Here is a 24,967-nt window from a genome sequence, read left to right as displayed (position 1 = left end):
GAGAGAGAACTTTTCCTAATACAAGCAGAAAGAGTGCAGCGCAGGGACAAAAGCGTGTCGCGATGAGGGAAAAGGGGTATTATGAGGCTAAAGCGTGCGTGTGTGCAGTATTTCGGGTGAGCCAGCCGGATGCCGGAGCCGTTTTCGGCTGCTCGTCGTCACCCCCGCACACCAAGAAAAGCAAGCAGCAGAATCGAAAAGGAGGCTACACCCCGCGGCTCTAATCGAGAGCGGCCCGAAAAAAACACCACCCCGCTCGGAGGCGGAGGAGAATCGAGCAGCATGAGCCGCGGACGCGGAGGCAGCAACGACGACGACGAGAAAAAATCCGAGCCGCTTGAAAAGCTAACTGGTGCTCATCCCACAGCATAGAGCAGCCGAGCATGTACTGCTGGAGAAGAGAGCCGCCGCCGCGTTGAGCGCGAGCGAGAGAGCCTTCGCCCTCGCCGGTCATTGCACTTTATGGTGAACAATGCGAGGGCGCAGCTCTCACTCCCTGGTTCTCGTCAGTCGGCCGCGGCTCCCACCCGATTACAGGTACCACATACTTCCTTGCTCCCACCAACATTAACCACCAGGGGGGAAAATGGGTTGCTGCGTTGCCAAAACTACTCTCTCGCGCTCTCTGGCGCTGCCTGGCTCTGGCTCGTCGCGGTGCCAATGCACTAGACTCGAACTCTCGAGCAGCGGACCCGCTCTCAGCCTAGCTAGCTACTTTGCTGCCGCTTCTTCTTATATATCAATGCTCCTCTCTTTCTCTCTCTTCTTTCGCTGCGGCGGGCGGCGTATGTGTGTGTGTGTGTGAGAATTTTTCGCCACACTCCTCCCGCGAGTCCGAAACGAAATAAAAGTTACACACGCGTGTACGTGCCCCCGATTCCGACGAAAGGCTAACGGCCAGCAGTTACGTTGTTCTGTTAAGACGGCGACTCGACTCCTCAGACGCGTTCAACCCCTTGATCTCACTCTCTCGCCCCCTCCTTCCGAGTCAAGGTCACCACCATGACACGTGGAGTCGGAGAGAGCGGCGGGCGGGTTCATTGGTTAGATGCATGAACACAACAAGTGGTCAAAGTTGCTCCTCGCTCTCGGCGTCGTCGTCGTCGTGTGTGTGTGTATGTGTGTGATGCCGACTTGCAGGGGTTCGCTCGCGGGTGAGTCGCTTTCTCCGCCGCTCCGAGAGGGTGGCCTTTCTCTTTCCTCTGCTCCTAGTCGCCACTCTAGGGAATTTTTAATCAAAAAGCCAGCAGCAGCGGTGAGCCTCTTGCTGCCAAGTTTGTAAATAAATAAATTCCCGAACGGACGAAAAAGCGAGTGGCACACGTATTCTCTTTCTTTTTTATTTATCGGGGCAAAAGTTTTTCTCATTTTATAATCGGGCGCGTAGTGCAAAGTTCAAGGATTGCTCTCTCGCTCGCTCTTTCTGCGAGGGATTATTTCTTGCCGCTTTTTGCGGAAGCGGCGGCGGCGCGCGTGGTGCTCTCGGAATCGGCTCGCGCATTATTTATTATTGCGGAGCCTGGCAAAGAAAGACGTGCATAAATCAACCGGTGCGGTGCGGCGCGCCGACTTCTCCTGTTTCGCCACTGTCAATTTTCTAATTTCCTCTCCAGAGAAATGCTACAGTGCAACTTTTCGACTCGGTGGAAGGCGAAACTTGAGCCAGAGCAGCGTACGTATTATGGACTGCCGACGCACCTCGATCCATCAAAAGTGCCGAGAAAAGTCGAAAAGTGGGCAGTCGCGGTGGCTGCAGACGAAAGCGCGCGGGGAACGTTTGCATAAAGCTCCGCGGAAAAGTTTCGCGACCTGGAAAGGAATCAAATATGTGCCCCTGCGGACGTCGGTTCTCCGGGGTAAATAAATATGCAAGATCTACGTTGCGTCTGCGGCACAACGATTACCGAAGGAAATATCTATCTGTAATAACAGTTAAACGAAGGGCGCAAATTTAATAGGCATCCTACCCGCCAAACGTCGTTGTTCACTTGGTTGCCTGCTATAGTAGTGAACCATAATGGCATCTGATAACGTAATAACGAGATCATCAGCGCATCAGCTACATTGCTAATTGACAAACAACCTCTCGCTCCTGCGCTGCTCTCCTAATTTCAATCATATGCTGCTGCTGCTGCTGCAGCAGCACGCTGTTTAATAAACGCTGGCTGCTGCACGTTAATGCAAAGTCTGTGTGCTAGCCGCGGTGTAGATTTTCCAAACTAGCCACGAGTGCTATTTAATCAACTCGCACTTGTAGCAGCAATTAGTTTTAAGCGAAATCGAACAGCTCGCGCGCATGGATGATTTATGATATATGCTCACTCGGTAGCCGCAAATATAATCCTAATGGATGCCCGTTCTAATTTACGAGTTTGCAACGGTGCATCAGAGATTAAATCCCTTTAATTTGCATTCGATTAACTCGCGGCTTGATAAAGCATGCACCCCGCTCACAAGAAATACTAATCGCAGCAATAGATTGAAATCCGCGTTGAGCCGCGGCACGCAGATCGATGAATTCGGAATTCTGCGAGCCGCTCTATCCGATTATTTAGACTGCGGCGCAGCACTTGAATTATTGAACTCAAATATGCAGGCCAACAATTCCCAGCTACTCATCGCTTTTGCTCCTCCTCTGTATTTATGATATTATTACAGCAGACTAGCAATAATGTTTTGGTAAGCATCAACGGGATTATCAAAATTAATTCTCCGGCGCTTTGCACGTCGCCTATTTACCGCGGCGAATGACGATTCGTGTGTATTTGTGCCGGTGCCTGCACGCACGGCGCTAATGCCGAATTTGGGCATGCTGGGCAGATTACACAGGGCCATTAAATTCGCGATCGGCTTGGCGCTGGGTGCATGTTATTGAGTTACGCTGGCGCAAAATAATATCATTATATCCGTATGTTACATTCACGCTGGAGAGCAACATGCAGTTGCTGGTTGCTGCTCTCCAATCAATGGACTGCTGCTGGTTGCTCGCTCAATCCACAAATGTTGCCAGGGTTGCGGATTTCGAGCTGCCATGCAGAGTTTTGTTACCTTTTTCATTACAAATAAGGCAGTTCACCACTCGGATATAAAAAGCCGTGAATTGGGTTCAGAGCTTTCATTTCATTTCCTCGTGTATACAATGAGCTACTTGCCATTCGGGAAAAGTTTTAAATTGCTCTCAACTAATTATTCAGCAATAAAAGCGTACATATCCCCGCTGTGCAACAAAAGGCCTCGCACTTAACAGATTACATTCCACCCGCCGCACAAAGCTCTCTCGCAGTTTTGAATAAATTTTGAGTAGTATTATTTGTAGAGACGAAAACTATAATGGAGTCGGATGGCCGGCATATTAATCATCTCGCGGCGGCGAGTGAGCGCAAAAACAGGCTGACGCTGCCGCCGACTATTTGGGTGTAATTTATTTAGGCTCGCCGACTGCACGTATTGATTCGATAATGTGATTTGCAACTATAAAAGAGATATCTCGTGTGCGCCGCGTTCGTTTTGATGTATCATGATTTAGCGCGTACGCTCGCCTCTTTGCACCTATTACCGGCAGCACTGGTGAAGCGAACGCGCAGCCAAAATTCATCCCGACCGTGTGACTGAATGCCATTTGAAGCCAGGCACATGATGAGCATTGTTATGCAAATGGTAATCGCTCGGATCGCCCGCCAGCGGTTCAAAATTATAGTCGCAAGCCGAAATTCAAGCGCAGGCTCGCTCGATTTGTCATGTTTGTGCCAAAAAATGCAATTAAATCAGCGATAACCTGTTGTCGTTTTAAACGGTGGACGCAGCAAATTAAAGTGGTTACGCAACCTTTGACGCTCGGTTTCCCAGAATTTCTCTGTCCCTGAAGAGAGGGTGGTTTTATTTTCGAAGCTTTTTTCGGCAAGAATGTGAAATACGCCTCAAGTTTAGCATTTCGCCTACGTGTTGACAGGAACACTGAAATGCATTAGCGCCCCCTTGGAGTGTGTTTTAGGGTGAGGAGTAGGCGTATATATATAATATGCCATAGTGTATGTGGGAGTGTAACAGAAGACTTGAAAAACGCTTTTAATGTCGGCTGTTGGAGCGCGCACCTCTTTTTACAATATATCAAATAGCGTCTAGCCGCGTGCTCAGTCGGAAAAATAGAGAGAAATTTTTAACTCGAGCTCCGCGGAGCAACTGCCTATTTTTGGAATAATCAGAACAATTTACAATACTCATTTGCTAGTTCGACCTCAGCATGGCGCGTCTGGAATTTTATCCACGTGTTTTGACGGCGCTAAGGACAACAAAATTGAATTCAAAAGCAAAGTAGGGTAGCGCTTGTCGCTCCCTCAAAAGGTGTTTTCGAAAATTTCACTCTCCCTTATCAGCCCTGACACGTATCCTCTCTACCAAAATGTATTTTTCCCTCTCATTAGCTGTTGTAATGCCCCTTAAATGTATTATTTCGTAAGAACACTCAAACGAAACAAATGGGGGTGTGCCTATAGTGAAATCTCACTTCGTTTCAAAACAACCCCAAAGTACGGCCGCAGCTTAGTAGCTCCTGTCGACCTGTCTGTTTAGGTGCATCAACTGTATCGTCTATAGCAGCTGGAGTTCGAAATCTACTCATAGGTATGACGTGTCACTGCTCTAAATTAATATCACATATTTTATCCAATATATTTATTGCTACTTTAAAATTTACTCAGCGATAAATATATATTTCTCGCTAGAGGTTATTTCTTTATTTAGAGGTCTTAGCAGGATAATTTTGTGACACGTGGCCAGCCGCCGTGAGTTTGGCTACCGACGGTAAAAAATGTCCACAAAATCTAGTAGTGCCAGAGAAAAATTAGTCTTTGGTCCTTCGGGCCGATAAGCGCACTATCAAACTTTTAAAATTTTGTCAGCCTCGCTAAAATGCTCAGCCGCCGGGTTAATACTCGGCTTGAGCCGAGCAGTCAGCCGCCGCCTCAAAATTACGTGGCTGATACCTCTATATGTAATACTTTGTAATTTGGGTAGGCGTTATATCAATATTAGCAAAAAATATTAATTCTAACTCTTTCTTTTAACTAATTTTCTTATCTATTGAGCTTTTGACCCTATAGCTTAATTTGAAACCATTACAGCGAGAGCGTAATGACGATCATTTGAGCTTACATTTAGCTTTATAGTAAAAATATCCTCATAATAATTAGAACCTTGTTTTTCCTTATTTGAAATAACATTAGACAACGTCAAACATTCAAATTAAATCCATTGGTGCATTAATTTCCTCTTAGAAGTATTCGGGTGTTTCCTTTAAAAAATACAAACATAATCTCTTTCTTACTTCCGTGGAAACGGATGTTTGAGAGGTATGCAATCTATAATCTTTGAAATTCTTCTATAATAAACTCAAAACACGATGTTGCTTTAGAACTTAGCTTTAACAACAACTCTAAGTTTAGAAATATTTTTACACCCCTGAGCAGGGTTTCAACATGTGGTATTTTTTGGGAAATAATGTGCCTGAAGCAATTCCTTGGGGCTGTTAATTAACTTCTAACAAACATTTTTCCAATGTTGAGTAAGTATCAAGTAAGTCTATTGTTTATTAATGAGATTGCGTTTATGCTTACCATTTTGGGCGTTTAAAAAAAGTTGGGAAAAACTAAATCAGTTAATTCATTTTATATGAGTGTAAAATTTTGTACAAACATCAACTCTGATCAAATCATTCAATTAACCCTTTCATATGATGTATGTTGTTCTGTTGAAAATGAGCCGTATTTTTTTACTATTTTCTCAATATTGCTGCCGGCTGGTAATAGTTTCCATGTAATATAACAATATACTGACTTAAACCCGTTTCAGCGGAGCGAGCAATTTAAAAATTCTATCTAACCGTGAGGTGTATATGAGAGTTAAAATATACCGGGGCAAATCCATTTAAATTAATGAAGCAAACCCCATCAGAAAAGCCATAAAGCCCGCTGGTTACATTTTAATGCGACTTGTTTCTCTCTCTTAATCTTTTCTTGCCGGGCGAAAACGCGGAATGCAGTAAGGGCGCGCGCATCTCATATTTCGCCGTAAGCGAATCAAAAGCGAGGGGAAATTCGCCAGGCGTAAGTCGCTTTCGGCAATTAGTGGGCAAAGAAAGCGGCAAAAAGCCAGCACGTGAAAAGAGGACTTAATGAAAAGTAAGGGGGTGCAGCAGCCAGAGCGAATTCGCCACTTAATACGCCGAGAGAACAAGGCGCGCACATGCACGGCACACAATTGTTTCGGCGCTCGCTGGCTTTTGTCGGCGCGCGGCCGGCATTGTGAGTGTAATCTCGTGCATTTATTAGCAGGGCCAAACAAATGTCGGAATGAAAACCGGCAGCCCGGCTGGCTGTGTGTGTCTGCACAGGTGGCAGCTGGGCTCGATTGGGGCCGTCGAGGGGTGGCATTGACGAGCCGCCGCCTGCTGCCGCCGCCACAGCCGCTTGCTCGGCTCGCCCTCTGTGTGTCATCATCGTGCCGAGGGGTGGCTATTGTTTTATTTTACATTTAGGCTCGTCGGCGCAATGAATTCACTTTTATATCGTCGCGCTGGGTGCTGCTGCTGCTGGGGAGCGCTGCTGTGCTCGCTTGCGTTTTAATGCCACCGACCGGGGCTCTTAAAAAAGGGGGTATTTCCTGGCTCTACATTCGCCGGCACCGAGCTTGCAGTTATGTTACACAGAGGAAGTTGTATTTTCGAAATTGTTGCGCTCAAGAACAAGGCCTGCGAGATTTTTTCCCACCGGACTGATAAAACACGAGTTGTTGTTGTGCTTTTTACTTGGAAATTCAGGCGCGGCGCGGCTTATTTTTACAGGCGGAATATGAAGAGCTAACGCGCGTTATTAAAATTTTTAGGCTGATTTAAAGGCCTGTTTACAACGTGATGAATTTTTTCGAAGATAAAAGACAACACGGAGCGTGATAAAAGCATCTTTAATTTGCATTCAAGAGCGAAAATTTAGCGAAGGGGCCGGGAAATGTTTTAAATATTTTGGCTCAAGAATGAGTTAAACTTTAATCACAAAAAGTCAAATACCCAAAAACAGAATGAAATTTCAACACAACATCTATTATTTAATTACACCGGTTTAAATTTAGACCCGCATGAGCTGAAATTCAAATTGGAAAAGACAAATGAATGTAACAGGTGATGCTATATTTCATTTCGCATTTCACTTTATCTGGATGTCACCACCCTCAACGCTGGGACAAGCAGAAGCGCATTTTTGAAATTAAAAATGCCATGCAGTATGTCAAGTGGTCGTTTACCACAGCAGATCTCTCCCAAAATTGTGTATGTAAAATAATGCGCATCACGTTCACTTGCTTTTATTGTCCCCTCACGCAAACCCATAAAATGCGGCAAAGGGGTTACCAAACAAGGCGCTAGCAAAATCAGCCTGGCGCGTCCTCGCTGAAAAGCACCCAATTTTTCTCACATCGCAAAGAGCCCTCATGAAACGAGACGGTGGAATGGGCATCGCATTAAAATCAAATCGCCGCTGGGAAAAGCTCAGAAGGCAATGGCACAACAGTGAGAAAGAGAACGAGCGGTCTTCAAAATTGCTCTCACCCCGGATCCGGCGCGCCGAAACGGACAAATGCACCCCACAAGACTACTAAAAGAGCAACAAACTTTTCAATTAATTTCGCCCAGCTGCGAAGCGTTCGTTTTTCCTCATCAACTACTGGTTTATCTGCGCGCGGCGGCGGCCGGTGCTGAATTTCCAGCACGGGAAACAGTCGGCCGTCCACTTTTTATAGCCCCCAGAACGGCGGCGGGCGCGAGACGCTCCACGCGCACCGCAATATTTTAAATAAAATATAATACGCCCGAGCAAACAAGGCCAGCGAAAATGATTTGTTTGACTGAATAATTGAATTTTCCGTGTGAAACTTTGGCAGTAAATTTTCACTCGTTGCAGCTCCTCTTTATGTGTGTGTGTGTGTGTATTTTTGCCCTCGTCAGGGGCAGAGCCGCAGCCGGCATTTGTGCTCATTTTTTGCCTCTTGAATAATGGAGGATGAAAACCAGACGTCATTATTGCCCGCCGAAAGATAGATTTATTTTTTATTTATCCCAGCGAGCGTTGTTTCCTCTGGCCAGAGGGTGCAGCCGTGATAATAATAAGTGCTGCTGCTGGATAGCCAATGTATTGTTTTCAAATTTTTTCCGCCGACGCTGCGCTCTGCCGCGAAAAGGGTTGCTTCCCGCTGGCGCGGCGCCAATAAATTTTGCACATGTAAAACACGAATGGATTGCCTGTTTCGGTGCTCCATTCAAACGTGCGGCTTGCGCCGCGACGGTTGAGTGCGAAAATTGTATGCGTGCGAATACGCGTCTCTTTTTCGATTGTCAATGCTCACTTCTAAAGTGCTAATACGGACAAGGCAAATGGTACTCGCTCGTTTTGTCTCAAAATCTGCACAACACGAGTGTTGGCAGAAGGATGAGCGCGCGGTTGTTTTGCGCGAGAGGCTCCATTTTTTATGTGGATGTGTGCAGACAGCAAACGCGCTCTCTCGCCTCCTCCGTCCTACTTGTATAACATGAGAAACGTTATATAAAATGCGTGTTCAAATTGAGATTGCCGCCGAGCACAAAGACGAGAAGTGGGATTTATTAAAGAGCATAACGTTTTTTAATTGCTGCACGCGTAAAAAGTGCTCTCTGCAGCAATACGATAAAATAAAAAACCATAAAAACATAAATCCGTGCTCGCAACATTTAATGAGTTTTTAGTTTTAATCCCTTTTTCACACTTTTAATTTTCGCAGAATTCGGCTTGAATGGTGCGCAGGGACGATGAAACTGTTTACCTCGTTAGTGGAAAATTCGAAGAATGTTCTTTTTCCAATTTTAATGAATATGATGCTTTTGTCAGTAAACGAGCTAACGCGTTAGCAGGGATCAGGCATGAATACTGTTTCAAAGTTGTATGGATGTGATAATTCGGTAGTTAGTAACTCTAATTGAAAACATTCTAGTGGGATTTCCATTCAAAAGTTATTTTTCAATTCCTTCCCCTTTAAAGTTTAAAAATATTTTACAAATTTCATTCGTATCACATCAGTAAAAATATAATATTTCGTGAAATTTTTAACAACTCCAAATTGGAGCAGGAGTAAAAATGAGCCTCCTGAAATATAATCGGATTAGACTGGGGGAAATATAAATATTATCTTAGAATCAAATTATCCATCAAACATGATTTGCGGAGCACGGCATAATTTAACAGCCCCCTGAAGCAAATTTTGATATGTGGACCAAGTGCAAATATGTATTTGTCCTTTGCCTGTTGCTACAGACGATGATGGTGTGGAGCCCCCTTGTCGTTGTTGCTAGCGAAGTAGGGTGAGGAATTGAACGCGCGAGAGGAAATTGGAAATATTCGCGATTAGCCCCTTTCGCGTTGTGTGACGGCTGCGGAGCACGCATTGGCAAACACAGCGGGGCAATTGGCGCGGGCAGCCAGCAATGTGCGCGGCTGCATGGCTCGGGTGAGTCAAATCGAAAAGTCGGGCTCTCGTCAGTGCCGAGTTCAGAAAGCAAGGCGGCCTCGCTGGCCAACTCACTCACTCATTCCAGTGCTCACCGTTTTTTCCCACAAAATGCGGGTTGAACCCTTCCCCCGTGGTTCCGCCAGTGGGGTAGCATTAAATTTGAACGCGCTGTACTTGGCGAGAGAGCGAGCGAACGAACGGAACACCCGAAGCTTCACCCTGACTCCGCAACTCGGCGCTACAGTCGGCAGATTACGTTTTTCTCAGTTTCGTGCTGACATGGCGTCCTGAGAGCGTCGCAGGGATCACGGCACACGACAATAAATACTCGCTGAATAGGCCGCAAAATGTATTGTCAAGGTAAATACAACCCCCGGCGTCGATTGCCGATCGCCGACAACCCCATTCCGCCCCATGGGAGCCCCACACGGGTCCTCCGTTAGGCGCGTTCGTGACGTTTACACACACCCGAGCCCCTATTGCGTACTCTTAGGGGTCGACGACCAGCTGAATTATTTTGTTCCGATTTCTCCAGGTCGGGGGGCCGCCCGGGCGGGGGTTCGGCGGTCACCGCCCGCGGCCCCCGGTCGTCGGGGTCCGCCGAGGGGACCCGTTGGGCCGGGAAACGGCCGTGGGAAATGCTGTCTCGCTTGGAAAGTCAGGGGTGAGGGAGGGCGGGAGGGGGGTATGTGGTGGGAGGCAGCCAACTCAATATGGCTGACAGGGCTGGGTTTTTCAGGGTGTGATACCGCCCGTTTTTTAGTCTTCCTGTGCCTACGTGCGCCGACCGCGGCCACCGATTTCGTCGGCCCGACCACCCGCTCGACCCGCAATTCGTCGGCCCAAAGGGGCGTGTCCGCGCTGTCGGCCGCCGCACAGCCGGGGGTGAGTGTGTTCGTTCGTTCGTGCATGTTGGCTCTCTCCCGTTCTCGCCCCCTTTCGCCCATTTTGGGGTCCGCATTTGCCGCCGTTTCTCGTGTCTTTCGGGGCCAGCCGCGCGTGAGGAATTCGGCGGCGGGTCGCGCCCGCCTCTTGCACGACTCGCTCTCGCACGGGGCCAGTGGTTGTCGCCGATGCCGTGTGTGCCCTCCGGTGGCCTCGTTTTCGTCGGCAGCACCGTAACACCGCGCCTCGGCAACGGCGGGCCGCCCCGCTCGGCGGAAATCCGCCGAAAATTCGCGTCGGGATGCCCGGTATACTCGTTTTCGCCGGGACTCGAGTGCGATCCTATGCCTGCGCCTCCCGGCCGTTTGTCAAAACAAATATACAGGCTCAAATGCGGCCACCTGTTTATCTGAGCGACTGCTTGTGTACCGTAACGTTGCATTTGGATGCGTTCGCTCTTCTCTCAAGAGCATTCGCTTTTTTCGGGCATGCTTACCTTTATGGGCCTACGTTATTATTATGTATTTTTCCCTTTTAGTCATTCTTGCTTTGGTTCGCGCTTTTGGTATTTTCGATGAATAATAACATCGCTGGCCGCGCGGACGGTTGTAGGGGAATTTTTCCTCTCGGTGTCGGTGGGCGTTGAGCGTTTGAGAGGGGTGCTGTTGCCACGTCCACCCCTCACTTCCTCTCGGGCTGAATTTTAAAATTTCCGTGCACTCATCGCTCCGACATATTGGATTGGGGGAGATGTCGTCTGGTTTTACAATGCCCTACTAGTTTTGCAAAATATTTGGCGAAGTTTCAGTGCGATGCCAATTTTATGGATGAATTTGTAAACGTTCCACTCAGTCAGTTTCATTTTTTTAATCTAATTATTTGTTTAATTAGGCCACGAGTGAACAATTCCTGAAACCGCAATTTGCAATTTATTTAAAAATTGAAAGCGTTGAAAATGATTGCCTCGAAATTGAAGATGAATTTTTAATTGCCCGCGCATCATTCGCAATGCCGAAATTGAAACGGCCATTTTTCAATTTAAGCTCTGGTAATCACAAATGGCGTGATCAGTGTGGTGGAAAATTCGCTGGTGCTAATCGCCACCGCGGCGGATTTCTCATTTCGGCGCGAAGAGGGTAATTAAGCAGTGGCTGGCGCACGAACGAAGCTTGCAAGAAAATGCCAAGCCGTTCACGCTCGAGTGGGATTGGGAAGTGCAGTGTGCACGGCACAGCAGTGTGCGGTCGTGTTTCCATCGCCACTTAATTGGTGCTTTCTAGCTAGGGGGTTCAGAGTGGGGTTCGCGATGCGAGCGCTCCCTTTCGAAGCAGCCGCGCCAGCAACGGGGCTCGCTCGCCGAACAGGCATTCACTTTGTTGTCGCAGTACATAATTTAAAACGCCCGCTCCTTCAGTCCTTCGGCGCACCACCATTATGATTTGTGTGTGTTTGTCGGCCCCGACACGCGGGGTAGGGCGGTCGCGCAGCGAGCCAGCGAGCGCGGAGACCTTGGGGCTGTTGCGAGCGGGCGTTTCGACTTATTGCGTATGTTTGTGCACTCCTTTGGCCGGCTTTTCGTTTCGCTCTCGCTCTCTCCCGCGAGTGAATCATCCGTTCCCCGGCGGCGGATGGTGGCTGCCCTTTAAAGAGGGTGACAAGGACCGCGCCGCCGCCGCTGCCGATACCGCACCATTTCCTGGCCCAGATATTGCCGTTGGTTGTGGTAGCGGCGGGTCGTTCCTTGTTTCTATTTTCGGAAATGCGCCTCTTTCTGTGCCCCGAGGACGTCCTGCAGGAGGAAATTCATATTTTTGCCTGTGAAAAGGGGATGATGCACAAAGCGGTGGCGAGATGAAAGCCTACCTCTCGTATGCTTTTTTCCGCACGAGGGCAGCTTTTTATTGTGGCGTTGCCTTTTTGGGGAAATGAACCCGGTCGCGGCGCTACTTTTCAGCCCACTCGCTCTCTGTTCTTTTGCACACATCCACTTCCTTTGTTCGAAGTGCTTCATTCGCGAATTTTCCCGGTGCACTCGATCAGCAACAGGTTTTCGCTAATTGAATTTACTGCTCAAACGAATCTAAGCAAACGAGACATTTCCTAATGAATGAATCTAACCTCTGTCTGTAATTTCTGCTTTCAGAACTGTGCCACAGTGAGTTTGTTTGAATTATCCGTGCCGAAGAACGTGTAAGTTGTCGAAATTCGTCCCCTTCGTCCAGCCAGTCCTGAAAAAGGAGCCGCCATGAGTTCCTCCCAGCGCTTTTGTCTGCGGTGGAACAACCACCAGAGCAACATGCTCTCGGTGTTTGAGCAGTTGCTACAGGACGAATCGTTCGTGGACGTGACCCTGGCCGTCGAGGGGCTGTACCTGAAGGCACACAAGATGGTGTTGTCAGCGTGCAGCCCTTACTTCCAAACTCTTTTTGTTAACAACCCTGACAAGCATCCGATCGTGTTTCTCAAGGACGTGCCCTTTGCCGACATGAGGTCGCTACTTGATTTTATGTACAAAGGGGAGGTGTCGGTGGACCAGGAACGCTTGACCGCCTTCCTCAAGGTGGCAGAGTCACTGCGCATCAAGGGCCTCACAGAGGTCAACGAGGAGAGTTGCAATTTGCCTCGCATCACCTCCTCGTTACTCAACTCTGTACCTGGAAACATGGCTGACGAGAGACACGAAAGGCAGCCCAGCCCTCACCACTTTATGGGACACAAAAGACCGTACAGCTCACCCTCGCCCCTCCAGAACCTTCAGCACTTACATACCAGACACATGTCGCCATCGTATGGAGGGAAGCGCAAAAGAGTCAGAGGTAATTTTTCATTAAAATCCGGCTTCTAGGCAAATCTGCCCTTAATTAATAGAATAGAAATAACTTCCTCACATTTTGCCAGTATGATGTGTTGGTCCAAGATTTCGAGTGACCGAATTAACTTGATATGTCCCATTTTCAGGAGTACAAGAACCGGTGGAGAAAGAAAGACACGGAGGCTCGGGAAGATCAAGCCCATCAAGCAGTGTCTCTGGTCAGCACGATTTAACGATGTCCGGCCAAGATTGCATTTCCTCATCTCGATCACCGGATGACTCATTTTCTAAGGTTGCAATTTCACTCCTTTGGAGAGAAATCCCTTTCTAACGAGACCAAATTATTCAGGATGCTGGTGGAAAAAGGATCAAAGACGAACCGGAACCAACTGCTGGACCATCTAACCAAGGTATTATTGGTTGGATGTAAATCTGAAGCTGACCTTGAGTCTGCAATATGAAGTCATCAATTTACGGAAGCGACTTTTGATGACTTCCCTTCTGGCATTGCAGATTTCTGTGTTGCTTTTTTTGTCCTAGCGCGCTCTTAACAGGTGTCTGCTTGTGTTAACAGATTCTGGACAGACTTATGGCAACTCTCAGGACACTGACGAAACGGGCAGTGGCGTGAATTTCGGTGCAGGTAAGCACCAATAAAAGATTTTTCTTGTCTTGCGTGTGATTTGTGGTGGTGGTATTGGAATATTCGCACAGTGTAAATAGGTTGGCATAATTGAGACAGCCTATTCCCGCTGCTGCTTATATTATACATTAATACTTACTATTGATGAATGCGTATACATATCATACTACTCATTTGCATGGGGTGGTGTAACTTCGTGAGTCATTTGCTTCACTCAACTTGGCTTCGATGAAAAGTACCCTGTCCTCTTATCTTACTCAGAATCTGTGTTGCCATGCCTTACTTCTTCCATCTTTTACATAGCACCACTACTATCTCTTGCCTGGATTTTTCTCAAGGTGCAGCCCTATTAGTGCTGCTATAATTACTATTTACAATGTTGCAACTTGCACGGTTGCAAGGTAGAAGATGTATGGTTGTAACAACCCGACCAGATCTCTTATGAGGCAACTTTCTTAGTGGGGGGCGACAACCATCTAAATAGCTATAAATACTTAAAACCAAACCTGTTGTTTTTCAGGAGGTGTTTCTTCGTTGATTTTTGATGTTTTTATTTTTCAAGTTTTCCTTTCCTTCTCTTTCTCTAGTAATCTTATTATATAACATTGGTGGTAGAACGAGTCAAAATTTTTCAATGATTTATGATGCAAACACTATACTTAATTTGTAAGTTACGCGCAGAAGTGAGCTCTTACCGGAGAGTGTTATTATTACAAATGTCACACCATGATTGTTGTCAAACCGAAAGCGGATAAAAGATTGCGAGTCTCGCTCGAAAGTCAAAATGCGTGCGGTCATGGAGTCTTGAAGAGAGAAACAAATGCGATGAAGGTATGTATTCAGTGAAAATATTCTGTGCTTGCAATGCCTGCTCTAAAAGCAATGCCTCTTCATAAGGGATTTGGTAGGCAATGTTACGTTGCAACACAGAGCGTTAGTTTATTAAACCAAATTGACCAAAATTGTTATTAATATGATCAGAAACAATAATGTCGAAACCTGTTCTTGTGGCCATTCATCCTTAAATCACTAAAGAATCAGTTCTTCGAGCATGATCCAGTCAAATGAGTTTTCTTGGGCTTCAATAAGCGTAGATTTATGCATAGCTGCTGTCGTTTTGAACTTTTTCTTAACTGCCAATAAATCAGTCAGCATCATTTTTGATAATTTTTTGTTCGAATTTTTGGATAAACATATTTAACAATCCCTTGCAAAATCTTTTTGAATGACACAGGCATTTGCAAACAATTTACCTACCACTTACGTGCTTTCGCCGGGCAGACCACTTGTAACTGATGCCGGGCTGATTTGCAGGTGACGAGATTATGAACTTGACCATGAAAATTTACTCAAGCGACAACAGCGACGCCGGCGGCCCTATTAACGCGCCCTCGTCCCCAGAACCGCTGGACAAGTTAGACTGCCCGCCCATGAACCGAGCCACGCTGCTCGAGATCAAGAAAAAATGCATCCAAGAATCTGAAATAATTTACCGTTGCTCAATCTGCCTGAAAACGTATTCGAACTTTGGCAACTTCCAGCGACATTACTCGACCACGCATATGACTGAGAAGAAAATGTTCCCGTGCCCATTGTGCCACAGGGAGTTCACCCGCAAGGACAATATGCAGGCCCACGTGCGATATACACACAACTGATGCCTGCCTGGGAGGGAGGGCGCTTTGTTTTCTGACTGGGTTGTTTGTTTTGAATATTTCTGGGGCGTACATGAAGCAGCTACAGCAAGAGATTTAGATGTTGTTTAAGCGGTGAAATACCTAACGTAACTCGAGAGTTAAAAAACTAAGTAGGCCACACACTTCTTGTAATGTGTACACACACACTCTTATTATAATCGCAGCCAGCGCCCTAGTGGCGAGTTTTTTACGGAACCTTATTGTTGTTGACGAAATGAAAAAGAGAACTTGAACAGGCCTGCCTTATGTATCTGTGATTTAGCACTTGCCATATTAGGAGTTCGGTGCACATTTGTGATCCTAATTTTGCATAATATGAGATAGGAATGTGGTTATGAACCAAAAAAATCAAATTTTACCAGAATTTTGTAAGTCAGCCTGGAGCGTCATGTTGTAAGGCAAAGTCTAAAAAGTCTATTAAGAAGAATAAACGTTTGATTTTTCGCATTATTTTTCATTACCGCGCTCCCTCTCTTCGTCCGTCCGAAGGTCCGGTACTTTGGTAATTTAGCCGAGTTGTTGTGATTTTCGTAGCGAGTATCTCCTTTTCATATTACATTTCAGCGACACCAGAGTTTGTAGTTACCTGCCTTGTTGTCGTACTGATTGACCATTGATCTCTTTTGACCGATTGATTGATTTTTCAGTTCTTCTTTTGATAGAGGGTGTTGGTTGGTGTTGAAATTATTATTACTGTTGTTGTCCGATCATTACGTTTTTATTTCCTTTTCGAAGCACACAGTAGAGTGAGAGCAGAGTTGCCGTAGAGTTGGTTGAAAGCTAGTCTATCGGCCGCGAGCCGAGTGTCATCCTCCCGGTGCTCTTGGTTACAGCGGCGTGGATTCCGCCCGGCACCACCAGCTTGGACTCGTCGTGGGCTTTGGAGGCGAACGGCAAGCAGGACGAATGGACCACCACCGTGAAGGAGGAGAACGTGCGCAGCGACGTGTCGAGCAGCAGCAAACACAAATGGGCGTGCGAGCTATGCGGCTCGCAGTTCACTCTGCAGTCGAGCTACTCTCGACACATCAAGTACATGCACAGCTCGCACCGCTCATACGTTTGCCTGCTGTGCGGGGCCAATTTCAAGCGCAAAGACAATCTGGCCTCGCACCTCAAGCACCGGCACATGCATAAGAACAACTAGACTTAATAATTTATTGCCATAATTTTTGTACCGTTCGTTGGGGTTTGCTCTATATAGTGCGATTTTTGATCGATTTTTGCGAAAGCGCCGCAACTTTTGGATGAATGTACATTTTCTCACGTATCATACATCTACAGCCAAGTCTGTATTGACCGCGAACCCTACCGATAGGCGTTTTCATTAAGATTAGGTTTTCGTTTTCTACTTTATTTATTCGTTTGATGTGCTCACTTTTTGACAATTGTACATACAACATGATGATGACTATACTATTTTTATAAGATAGTTTTACACACACACACGTACTTAAATTACAAGTGGCCCACTTACTTGTGACAAAATAAAGAGTATTTTGTAAAGCCTTTGCTCATATACAAAGAAAAACTTTTAATACTGATCTTAACTCCTTCTTGGGGCAATTTTCCTCCTCTCTCACGAATGCAAACAAATAACATTGGTGCGTGGAAATCTAATCTGCAGTCAGGTAACTATGCCAACAGCAAACTTTTTCTGGCTACATTTTCATTTTTAATTTTCGTGCCCTCTTCTCCTTCTAACCGCATGCACTAATCCTCACCTGATTTTATTTTCGACCGTTTAGCCACGCTTGGGCAGCTGATGAGTGAACGCACTAATCCCTCCGTTCAATTTGCAGAAACCTCTGATATGGCGAAGGAAGACATTGACAACAGCATGGGTGAGCCGATGGTGCGGGACTCATGGTCGCTCAAGAAGGAGGAGATCGGTGGCGATCTTATGGTCACGCCGCCCACGCCCAAGCAGAACGTGCGCCGGCGAGCTCGCAGGAGAACGTCAAGCGCGCACGACCCTGCTGAGCAGCTGACAGAAATGTCAGTGCGAGGACTCAACTTATTCCGGTACGCGTCTGTCTCCGAGGGCGTGTACAAGTGCATAGAATGTGAAAAGGCCAACATGGTCAAGACTTTCAAAAACAAGTACAGCTTCCAGCGGCACGCCTTCCTCTACCACGAAGGACACCAAAGGAAAGTGTTCCCATGCCCAGTCTGCGGCAAGGAGTTCTCCAGGCCCGACAAGATGAAGAACCATATGAAAACAGTGCATGATTGCTTCATGCCCAAAGATTGCTTAGTCCCGATAGGCTTCTACTTGCAACCCTGATTTGTTACGCTCATTGAAACCCACGAGAGCAATCTAACATATAATTTATTCTCAGAGAAATGTTTGTTACAAGCGCTGGCGACACGCGGCGCCTTCGTAGATATTTCTTATGGTGGTGAGGCTCAAACATTCTTAGGCGTACATGATGCTGTGCGAATGAGGTTTTTTTAATAGTTATGTCCTTTTTTTTCTCTCAGTATCTTAAACTGAAAGTGATTAAATCAATTAGTCTGGCTTCCAGTCACTGAATAGTGAATGAAACAAATTAAACGTTTTGTGATTGATAAATAATGTTAAAAGAGAGCAAACAAGAATGCTCGAAAAATTATATAATAATTGTTAGTTACCGAAAGGTTTTTGTGTTTGGCTGCAATTTATTCGAATCTTATTTTAAATGCTTGCTTAGTTAGGTAAGCATTCTTTGAATTGTAATGGTTGCCAGGCCACGTTCAGTTAGTAATACCATCATTTGGCGGACTAGTCCAAAATCATTTAGTGAAATAAATCTAGTATTTGGTCACAGCATTAACAAAAAACAAAATACTGGCAACCCTAAAAAATGAATTTAAATTAGTGTCTGTTTCCATTCAGTGTGTGCGAAAGAGGAATATGGTCGTTAATAATTTTGGTTGATTGCTTTGTCCAATAAAGACTGTTCATGATGTGTTAGCAGCACAGGAATAGAAATATCTTAATAAAGCCTCTTTTGCTTTGACATGGTCGCGCAAGTGATTGAATGTTACGATCAGCTATTTGTATTCAGGACATTCCAATTTTCTATTAAGCTAGGTTTCATTAGTTGAGATAGGTATTAATCGTTTACCTAAAAGTTTAACAGGTTTATGAGTTGAGTGATTAGACCAGATGTGGTACACAAAATCCATACTTCTGATGTTGATCGTTGCATTATTTGAATAATAATGAAAAATTAAGCTACGGTCGCACAATACCAGTTGAAAAGCATTCTGAATGCTGTCTAAATAATTTTGTGTAATGCTTGTACGATCACACGATTTGGCAATATCCCGAGAGAAAGATCTAAAGAGCCAAAGAGTTTTGTAATAAGTTTGCGTTGTTGCTGTGTGGAAAGATGTTTTTTTGGTGCAGGGAGTGATATATTTTTTTCAAAATGTACATGTTCGTGTGGATAGTATCTACTAACATACAGGTCTGTGACTTGTACACATAATAATTATCATTTGGGATAATCTGCGGCTAGTGTGTAGAGAATATTAATTGATACCCTTTTAAGAAAAGAAAGCAAGAATTCCATTTATTTTATTAAACGGTCCTAGACCATTTTGCCTCTGCTCGTATTAAATGAGCTAAGCGGCGGATTTGATTTGCACACACTTTGAAATCAATTGCTTCATGAGCGCGATGAATTTTGAAGTATTTATGATATCAGCAGACACTGTAGATACATAGATTATTAGGTTAACCGTTGTTATACTAATGCGTGATTGCCAGTGATATGATTGTCATGCTAAATTTCACCAATTTGTTAAAATTCGTAATTGGCTATAGAATTTAAAAGAAGGATTTATTAGACATGAGAAATAACCCTCCAGAGTGCTATTTAGAGCTTTGGTGGTGGGATTATTGTGAATTACCTCGCACAATTTATTTGCGCAACAGCAGTATAATTGAATAACAGTACACTAACTGTCCATGTTGAGCGTATAAAAGAGGGCAAGTAGAGAAGCAACCTTTGAGTTTCATACCGGCGGCCCCGCTTTCGGGAAGAGCCAGCAGACAAAATCTAAAATCGCTTTTGGTCTCCGTCGGTATTTAATTAAGTATGTGTTCTTCAGATATTGCATATTTTATCAAGTTAATTGTTTGTAATTAAAGGTTTATCAAGGGCTTTTTTCAAACTGAAAACGACAGAAAATAATAGTAACCACAGGCCTAATAGCTTCTATGATTCAAACATATTGGTTATTGAGTTGAAATTGTTTCCAAATAGCAATAAATTTTGTTAAATAATCATTATCATATTCGCTGCGTGCGTCCTTACAAAGTGACTTTCGTCAAATTGTTTCTGAAGCGTTTTATTTGACCAATTCGTTCGTCGCTTTGCAAGGACTCATAAGAGGAGCAGTGGCGATATAGGCATTTTATAATTCATCATTTTCTTTGTGGATCATTTTGTTTAATTGTTGATTTTTTCACTTGGGTCGGTACCGCCTTTTGTTTTTAGCACTTCCACACGACACTCGCTCGAAATTCACGGAAGCAGATTGTGCTTCTTAACAGCCTCAGAAAGTTGATGAAATATTTTATCTACTCTTCCAAAAATCATATCAAGAGATGTGATACCTTTGACTGATAATCAATAGTGGAGTTAGCCAAATTTGAAGGTGTTTAATTCATGAACTCAGCGAAATACTCTGTTATTTGAATGCTAATCGCCTCACCTCACAGCTGTTGAATTAATTGTAAAGCTCAAACGTGCCTTGTGAGATTTCAGAGAAAGCAAAATTTTCAGTTGTTATTTTTCTCGATCAATGTGACAATAACGAGGTATGATGCTAGAGTTCGACAACTCCCGATTTTAATGAATAAATCGCCATCGGCCGCGGTTGATTTTAGTCCCAATCGAGGCGATCACAACATTGGGATTCTTCCATTGAATCAGCCCTTCCGATGGCCTGAATGTTTACTCCACAAAGAAAAGAAAATCATACGTGTAAATCACACTTTATATCTCTGTATAATGTAACAAAGAATAATTTTTTATTAATAAAAATGTTGGTTCCATACTTCAACACTTTCATTTCTCTCGTGAGATGGCTTGAAACCCTCGACAAGTACTAACAATTTTTTTTCAGGGCACTAATTTCTCCATCCTCCTTTGCAGCCCCTACCTTTGCTTCCTGGCTTGATGTTGAATGTCGTGTAGTAGCAAGTGCACGTGGCCAACAACTCAAGTGGTCTGTTTGCTTTTGGAAATGTTCTAGGCGAAGACTGCTCGTCCGGCTCGTGGGATGCGAGCGTCCACTTCCTGACGGCGGCCGCCTGCGAGGTGGACGACCCGTCCGGCGGCGAAGACAACAACGGGGCGGCCGACCAGGATGGTCTTTCTGAGCAGCGGCCGCTGTCCAAGCAGGAGCTGCTTGAGTATGTGATCCAAACGGACGGTTCTGTGATCTGCAAGTGGTGCGGCGAGTCTGTGCCCAGCCGGACGCATTGGTACCGACACAAATACCGGCTGCACGCCGTCAATTTGTTCCGGTGCGGAAAGTGCTTCGTTTATTTTAAGACTAAAAAGGGCTACCTCGGACACATCAACAACAGCCACAAGGGCGGCTGGAAAAAGTGGCGAGAGGGTCCCGTAGACGCGCCTGTGGAGCAGGTGTCGACCGAGGATGTGCCGGTTAGTCCGCCCAAGAAGAGGCACTGGGACAAGGAACAGCAGAGTGAGGAGAAGCTGATTGCGGACATTATCGAGAGGGTGAAAAAAGAGTTTGAGGCTCAGGGTGGGAACGGCAAAGGGGAAAGCAAGTCTGGCTACTGCCGTAGACGGCAGGTCAGTCTGCAGTAAAATTGGACTGATTAATTGTTACCGAGAGCGTGCATTAATCTCAAATTTTTTGGCCAAAAAAGTGCATGGTAATTTAATCGTCTTTAAGATTTGTGGTTGGATAAAATAACCTCTTAGAGGTGTAATTTTGTTCCTAATTTCAGAAAACATTGATTCCCTTTTTGCTAGACGCAGCGTGCTAATTTATTGAACGTATGCACTAATTACGAGACCACACAATCTCTAGTTTGCAAAATTTAGTAGCTTGCAACGTGAACATTGTTTTGGCCCGCAAATTTTGAGTCATTATTGCACGCCCCCCATATCAAAGGGGATGGAAAAGTGCCATTAGGTTTTTAAGCGGGACGGCTTCAACTTATGAAAATCTTTTAAGTAATGTGTAAAGTTGACACCAATCGACTCGGTTTGCTTAAAAAAGCAGCTTAGAAGCTTCATGTTAGAATTTTAAAGTTTAAAGCGCGGGTAGTTCATGTCATGAATTTTGCCAAAAAATTTACTTCGTTTTGGTTTTCCAAATAAGTTGAGCCTGAATTGCTGAGCGCTTCCATTTTGTTGCCTTTCAAAGGAATGCTTTTAATTTCAACTAAATACTAAATAGTGTCATTTTCTTATCAAAGCTAAACAATTGCACGTGGAGGTAGCCGTAGCTGAATCTCCACAAGTTCCTCTCAACACTTGCAAACTTGAAAGTGCAAAAACTTCCAAAAATTTACTAATAATAACATTTTTGTTAAAGAGCACAGCGAAAATTCTTTTCCGAAAAGAAAAAGGTCAACGACTTCAAAACTAAAACGGACTGCGTCCCAACTTTAGTAAGTAGTGGCAATGATTGTGATCAACAAGCTGAAATAATAATCAAAAGTTGAAAATTAACACTTTTTACTCCACACTCATTTATTACATAAAACCAAACACAATTTTTAACAACTGACGCTCATCATTCTTCCTTGGAAATCTAATGTTGATCATTCTCCTCACAAAATCACTTGAATAAGAAGCTGTGAAGCGCAATAATTAATTACATTGATCAATGGCATGTCTATTATTAATTTACCTGTAAGGGTAGCCATGTGCCTTATTTCTGAAGATCGACAGCACAAGACTGAAGAACACAGTAAAGATCGCCATCCCAACGATTGCCAGGATTCTCCTCTTACGGACATCTCCTTTTTGAGAGGCAGCCTCAGTGACCAGAATCATGCCAAGTAAGATTGCTGCATCTGCAAAAAGGAAAAGGGTAATTTGAGGCTTTGAGATAGCTCTTTTCTAAATACATGCAGCAATAAAAAATAATGTCAGAGTAAAAGAAAACGCACTGAGGATAATAATGATGTAGGTCTCGAGCACAAGTTGTCCCTGAGAAGATCCATGGATGTATGCGACTCCTCCAGACTGAGTTTTGTGGACAAACGGAGGGCCTCGGATATGGTTCCACATTTGTCCAGAGGTCATGGCCAGAGTGAAAACCTAAATAGTATTTAACTAGGTTGCCGAGGAGAAAAAAAGTAGTCAATGCTCACAATTGCTGCAAAGGCCCATAGTGTCTTGTTGTAAAGGAAGTCCAAATTGTTACGCTTGAGGTACAGGAAGCCAGCGACAAAGGCGAAGAGCATGGCAACGGCAACAGTGCCCGAGTAGTTTGGTGGGCGGAACACGCGAATCTAGAATTCCACATTGAACCAATGAATTTTCACTGCTCAACGAAAATCTTTTGAAATATTAAAGAAAATCATCATGAGAAATAACCTCTCAAAACTTAAAAAAAATTAAATCAATGATATCCCCCATATATTTTGGACAATTTTTTATTTAACTTTTTAGCTAAAAAAGGAGCGCAATTAACTCGTTTGATATCAGTTGAGAGTTCTTCAACTATTTAAGCCAACATATGGAATAAGCCAACCATAATTTTCAGGGATGGCTTTCATTGTCCACTATAAGCAACAAAATATAAATTTTTTTACCGAAATGTCAGTTCTCTCGGTGATCCATTTGGCAATAGACTCAGCAGCAAACCCAACCCTCTGGATGTCCATGGTATCACTGTGCTTTGGCTTGCCTTTGGCTGGGAAGTGCATGAAAACAGGCGCAGTGTTCATGTTCAGCTGAAATTTCAAATAAATGGTTAAACATTGTATTTGTAAGGTTTAAGTGGTTCTTACGCTGGTAAAAACGTCAGGTCCCTCGTCAAAGTCAACCATGGCAAAGAACATTTTGTTGGAATGGTGCTGCGAATAACGGAACGAGTTGGCCACAATTACAAACTCGTCGTGAGCGTGTCTGGAAAAAATGAGAAGAATATACAAACTTAAATTTAACTGATTCTCAATCTCAAGCAGCGTACCTGCAGATGACACACTGTCTCTGAGAGGCGAGAGCAGTGAACATGACAATCATGGAGTAGTTTCTTGGCGTAGATCGAACAAAATCTTTAAATTTATGGCCATTGAAACGGAGAATGGACCTCTTAGCGCTCATCTCAGTCAGCTGTTGCACTTTTTCGGAAAGAGTCAGGCCCTGAAAGATGAAAAAAGTTAAGAATCTCGGTCAAAAACAGTGCCAAGTTAAACAGAAGTTGCGTAAAAAAAGAAGGTTCATTTTGATAAAGAGAATTTAACGAATCTTGGTCAATCTTCACAGGAAATTCTACTCTTAATCTAATAGCATGTAAGAAAAGCAATCAGTATAGAAACTAACAAAATTTAACTGCATGAACCAGGAAGCCGGCAAATTTGATAGCACAAAAACATTAATTGAAAGCAACAACCTCTCTTCTTTTCTGCTGAGCTTGAGCTGGGGTGGTGAAGCAGACTAGGAAAATAGCTAAACAGGTGGCAAACGCCACTGCCCAAATGGTCCTCATCGCGCAAAGAATTTGAGGTTCGATATTCGGCCTAAATACTGGTAAATTAGTCCATTTAGTGAGTCCAACAAAGTGTTACGTGTCTGCCAGGGTCTGCTTATCTGTACACAGCGTCACGCCCCTTTTGTCGATCGGACACCACGCAAGCTGATTGGTCCGCTGTCTTCTGTCAGATAAATTTGGTGCAGAAAACCGCGAGTACCACGAAATGACAAAAATAAAGGTTACTATTTTTTATCCTTTGGTTAAGAGATTTTAACAAAGAAACTATTAACTGTATCCCTGCTAATTTATATTTTTGTTTTATATTTTATGTGGTTTTATCGGTTTTATTGAAATTACCACCCATATTCAAATGCGGAAAATAAATCATAGCAAAATAGAATGTCAGATATTTTTTTTCAAGATTATGTTTACTCTCCAGTATTTCTGTTAAATCATGTAATTGTTTTCATATAAATTTAAAAATTAAGGGGGCAACTCAATTTTTAGATATCCACCTGATAGTTATAAAAAAGGAACATTAAAAAGTATTTTTTAATCTTCGTTTTTCTCTCAGATATTTTCATGAAAAAAAAACACTAACGATGAACCCTGACATTGTACAAGGATCTTGGAAATCTACAGTAAAAATATACATTTTATTAAACTTTAGAAACGGAGTCTCATGCGACTCTATTTTGTGATTTTGGCCCCACCGCGTTA

The 24,967-nt window shown here is 44.3% G+C and overlaps 2 protein-coding genes across 9 annotated transcripts; one reads left to right on the top strand and one right to left on the bottom strand.

Moving 5' to 3' along the window:
- Positions 1–872: 872 nt before the first annotated feature.
- On the top strand, positions 873–21,742 carry LOC135936364 (protein tramtrack, alpha isoform-like). 8 transcript variants are annotated; one of them, XM_065479149.1, is made up of 6 exons: positions 873–1,154; positions 12,557–13,229; positions 13,372–13,517; positions 13,575–13,635; positions 13,800–13,868; positions 20,816–21,742. In XM_065479149.1, the coding sequence occupies exons 2-6, from the start codon at positions 12,659–12,661 to the stop codon at positions 21,397–21,399; spliced, it is 1,431 nt and encodes a 476-aa protein (XP_065335221.1). In that variant the 5' UTR covers positions 873–1,154; positions 12,557–12,658; the 3' UTR covers positions 21,400–21,742. The 8 variants fall into 8 exon arrangements, with proteins under 8 accessions (XP_065335221.1, XP_065335223.1, XP_065335219.1 ...); XM_065479151.1 differs by lacking the exon at positions 873–1,154 and adding an exon at positions 4,568–4,620; XM_065479147.1 differs by lacking the exon at positions 873–1,154 and adding an exon at positions 9,743–9,888 and having other exon boundaries at positions 20,816–21,737.
- Positions 21,743–22,261: 519 nt separating this feature from the next.
- Positions 22,262–24,381, bottom strand: Ostgamma (oligosaccharide transferase gamma subunit). Its single transcript, XM_065479156.1, has 8 exons — positions 24,167–24,381; positions 23,744–23,916; positions 23,562–23,679; positions 23,364–23,504; positions 22,920–23,060; positions 22,716–22,866; positions 22,454–22,619; positions 22,262–22,397 (listed from the first exon to the last, which is right to left on the bottom strand). Exons 1-8 carry the CDS (start codon positions 24,260–24,262, stop codon positions 22,382–22,384), a joined length of 1,002 nt encoding a protein of 333 aa, XP_065335228.1. The 5' UTR covers positions 24,263–24,381; the 3' UTR covers positions 22,262–22,381.
- Positions 24,382–24,967: the final 586 nt, after the last annotated feature.

Source organism: Cloeon dipterum, chromosome 2 (genome assembly GCF_949628265.1).
Source record: "Cloeon dipterum chromosome 2, ieCloDipt1.1, whole genome shotgun sequence".
NCBI classification, from domain to species: domain Eukaryota; kingdom Metazoa; phylum Arthropoda; class Insecta; order Ephemeroptera; family Baetidae; genus Cloeon; species Cloeon dipterum.
This window is presented reverse-complemented; position numbering and strand designations above follow the sequence as displayed.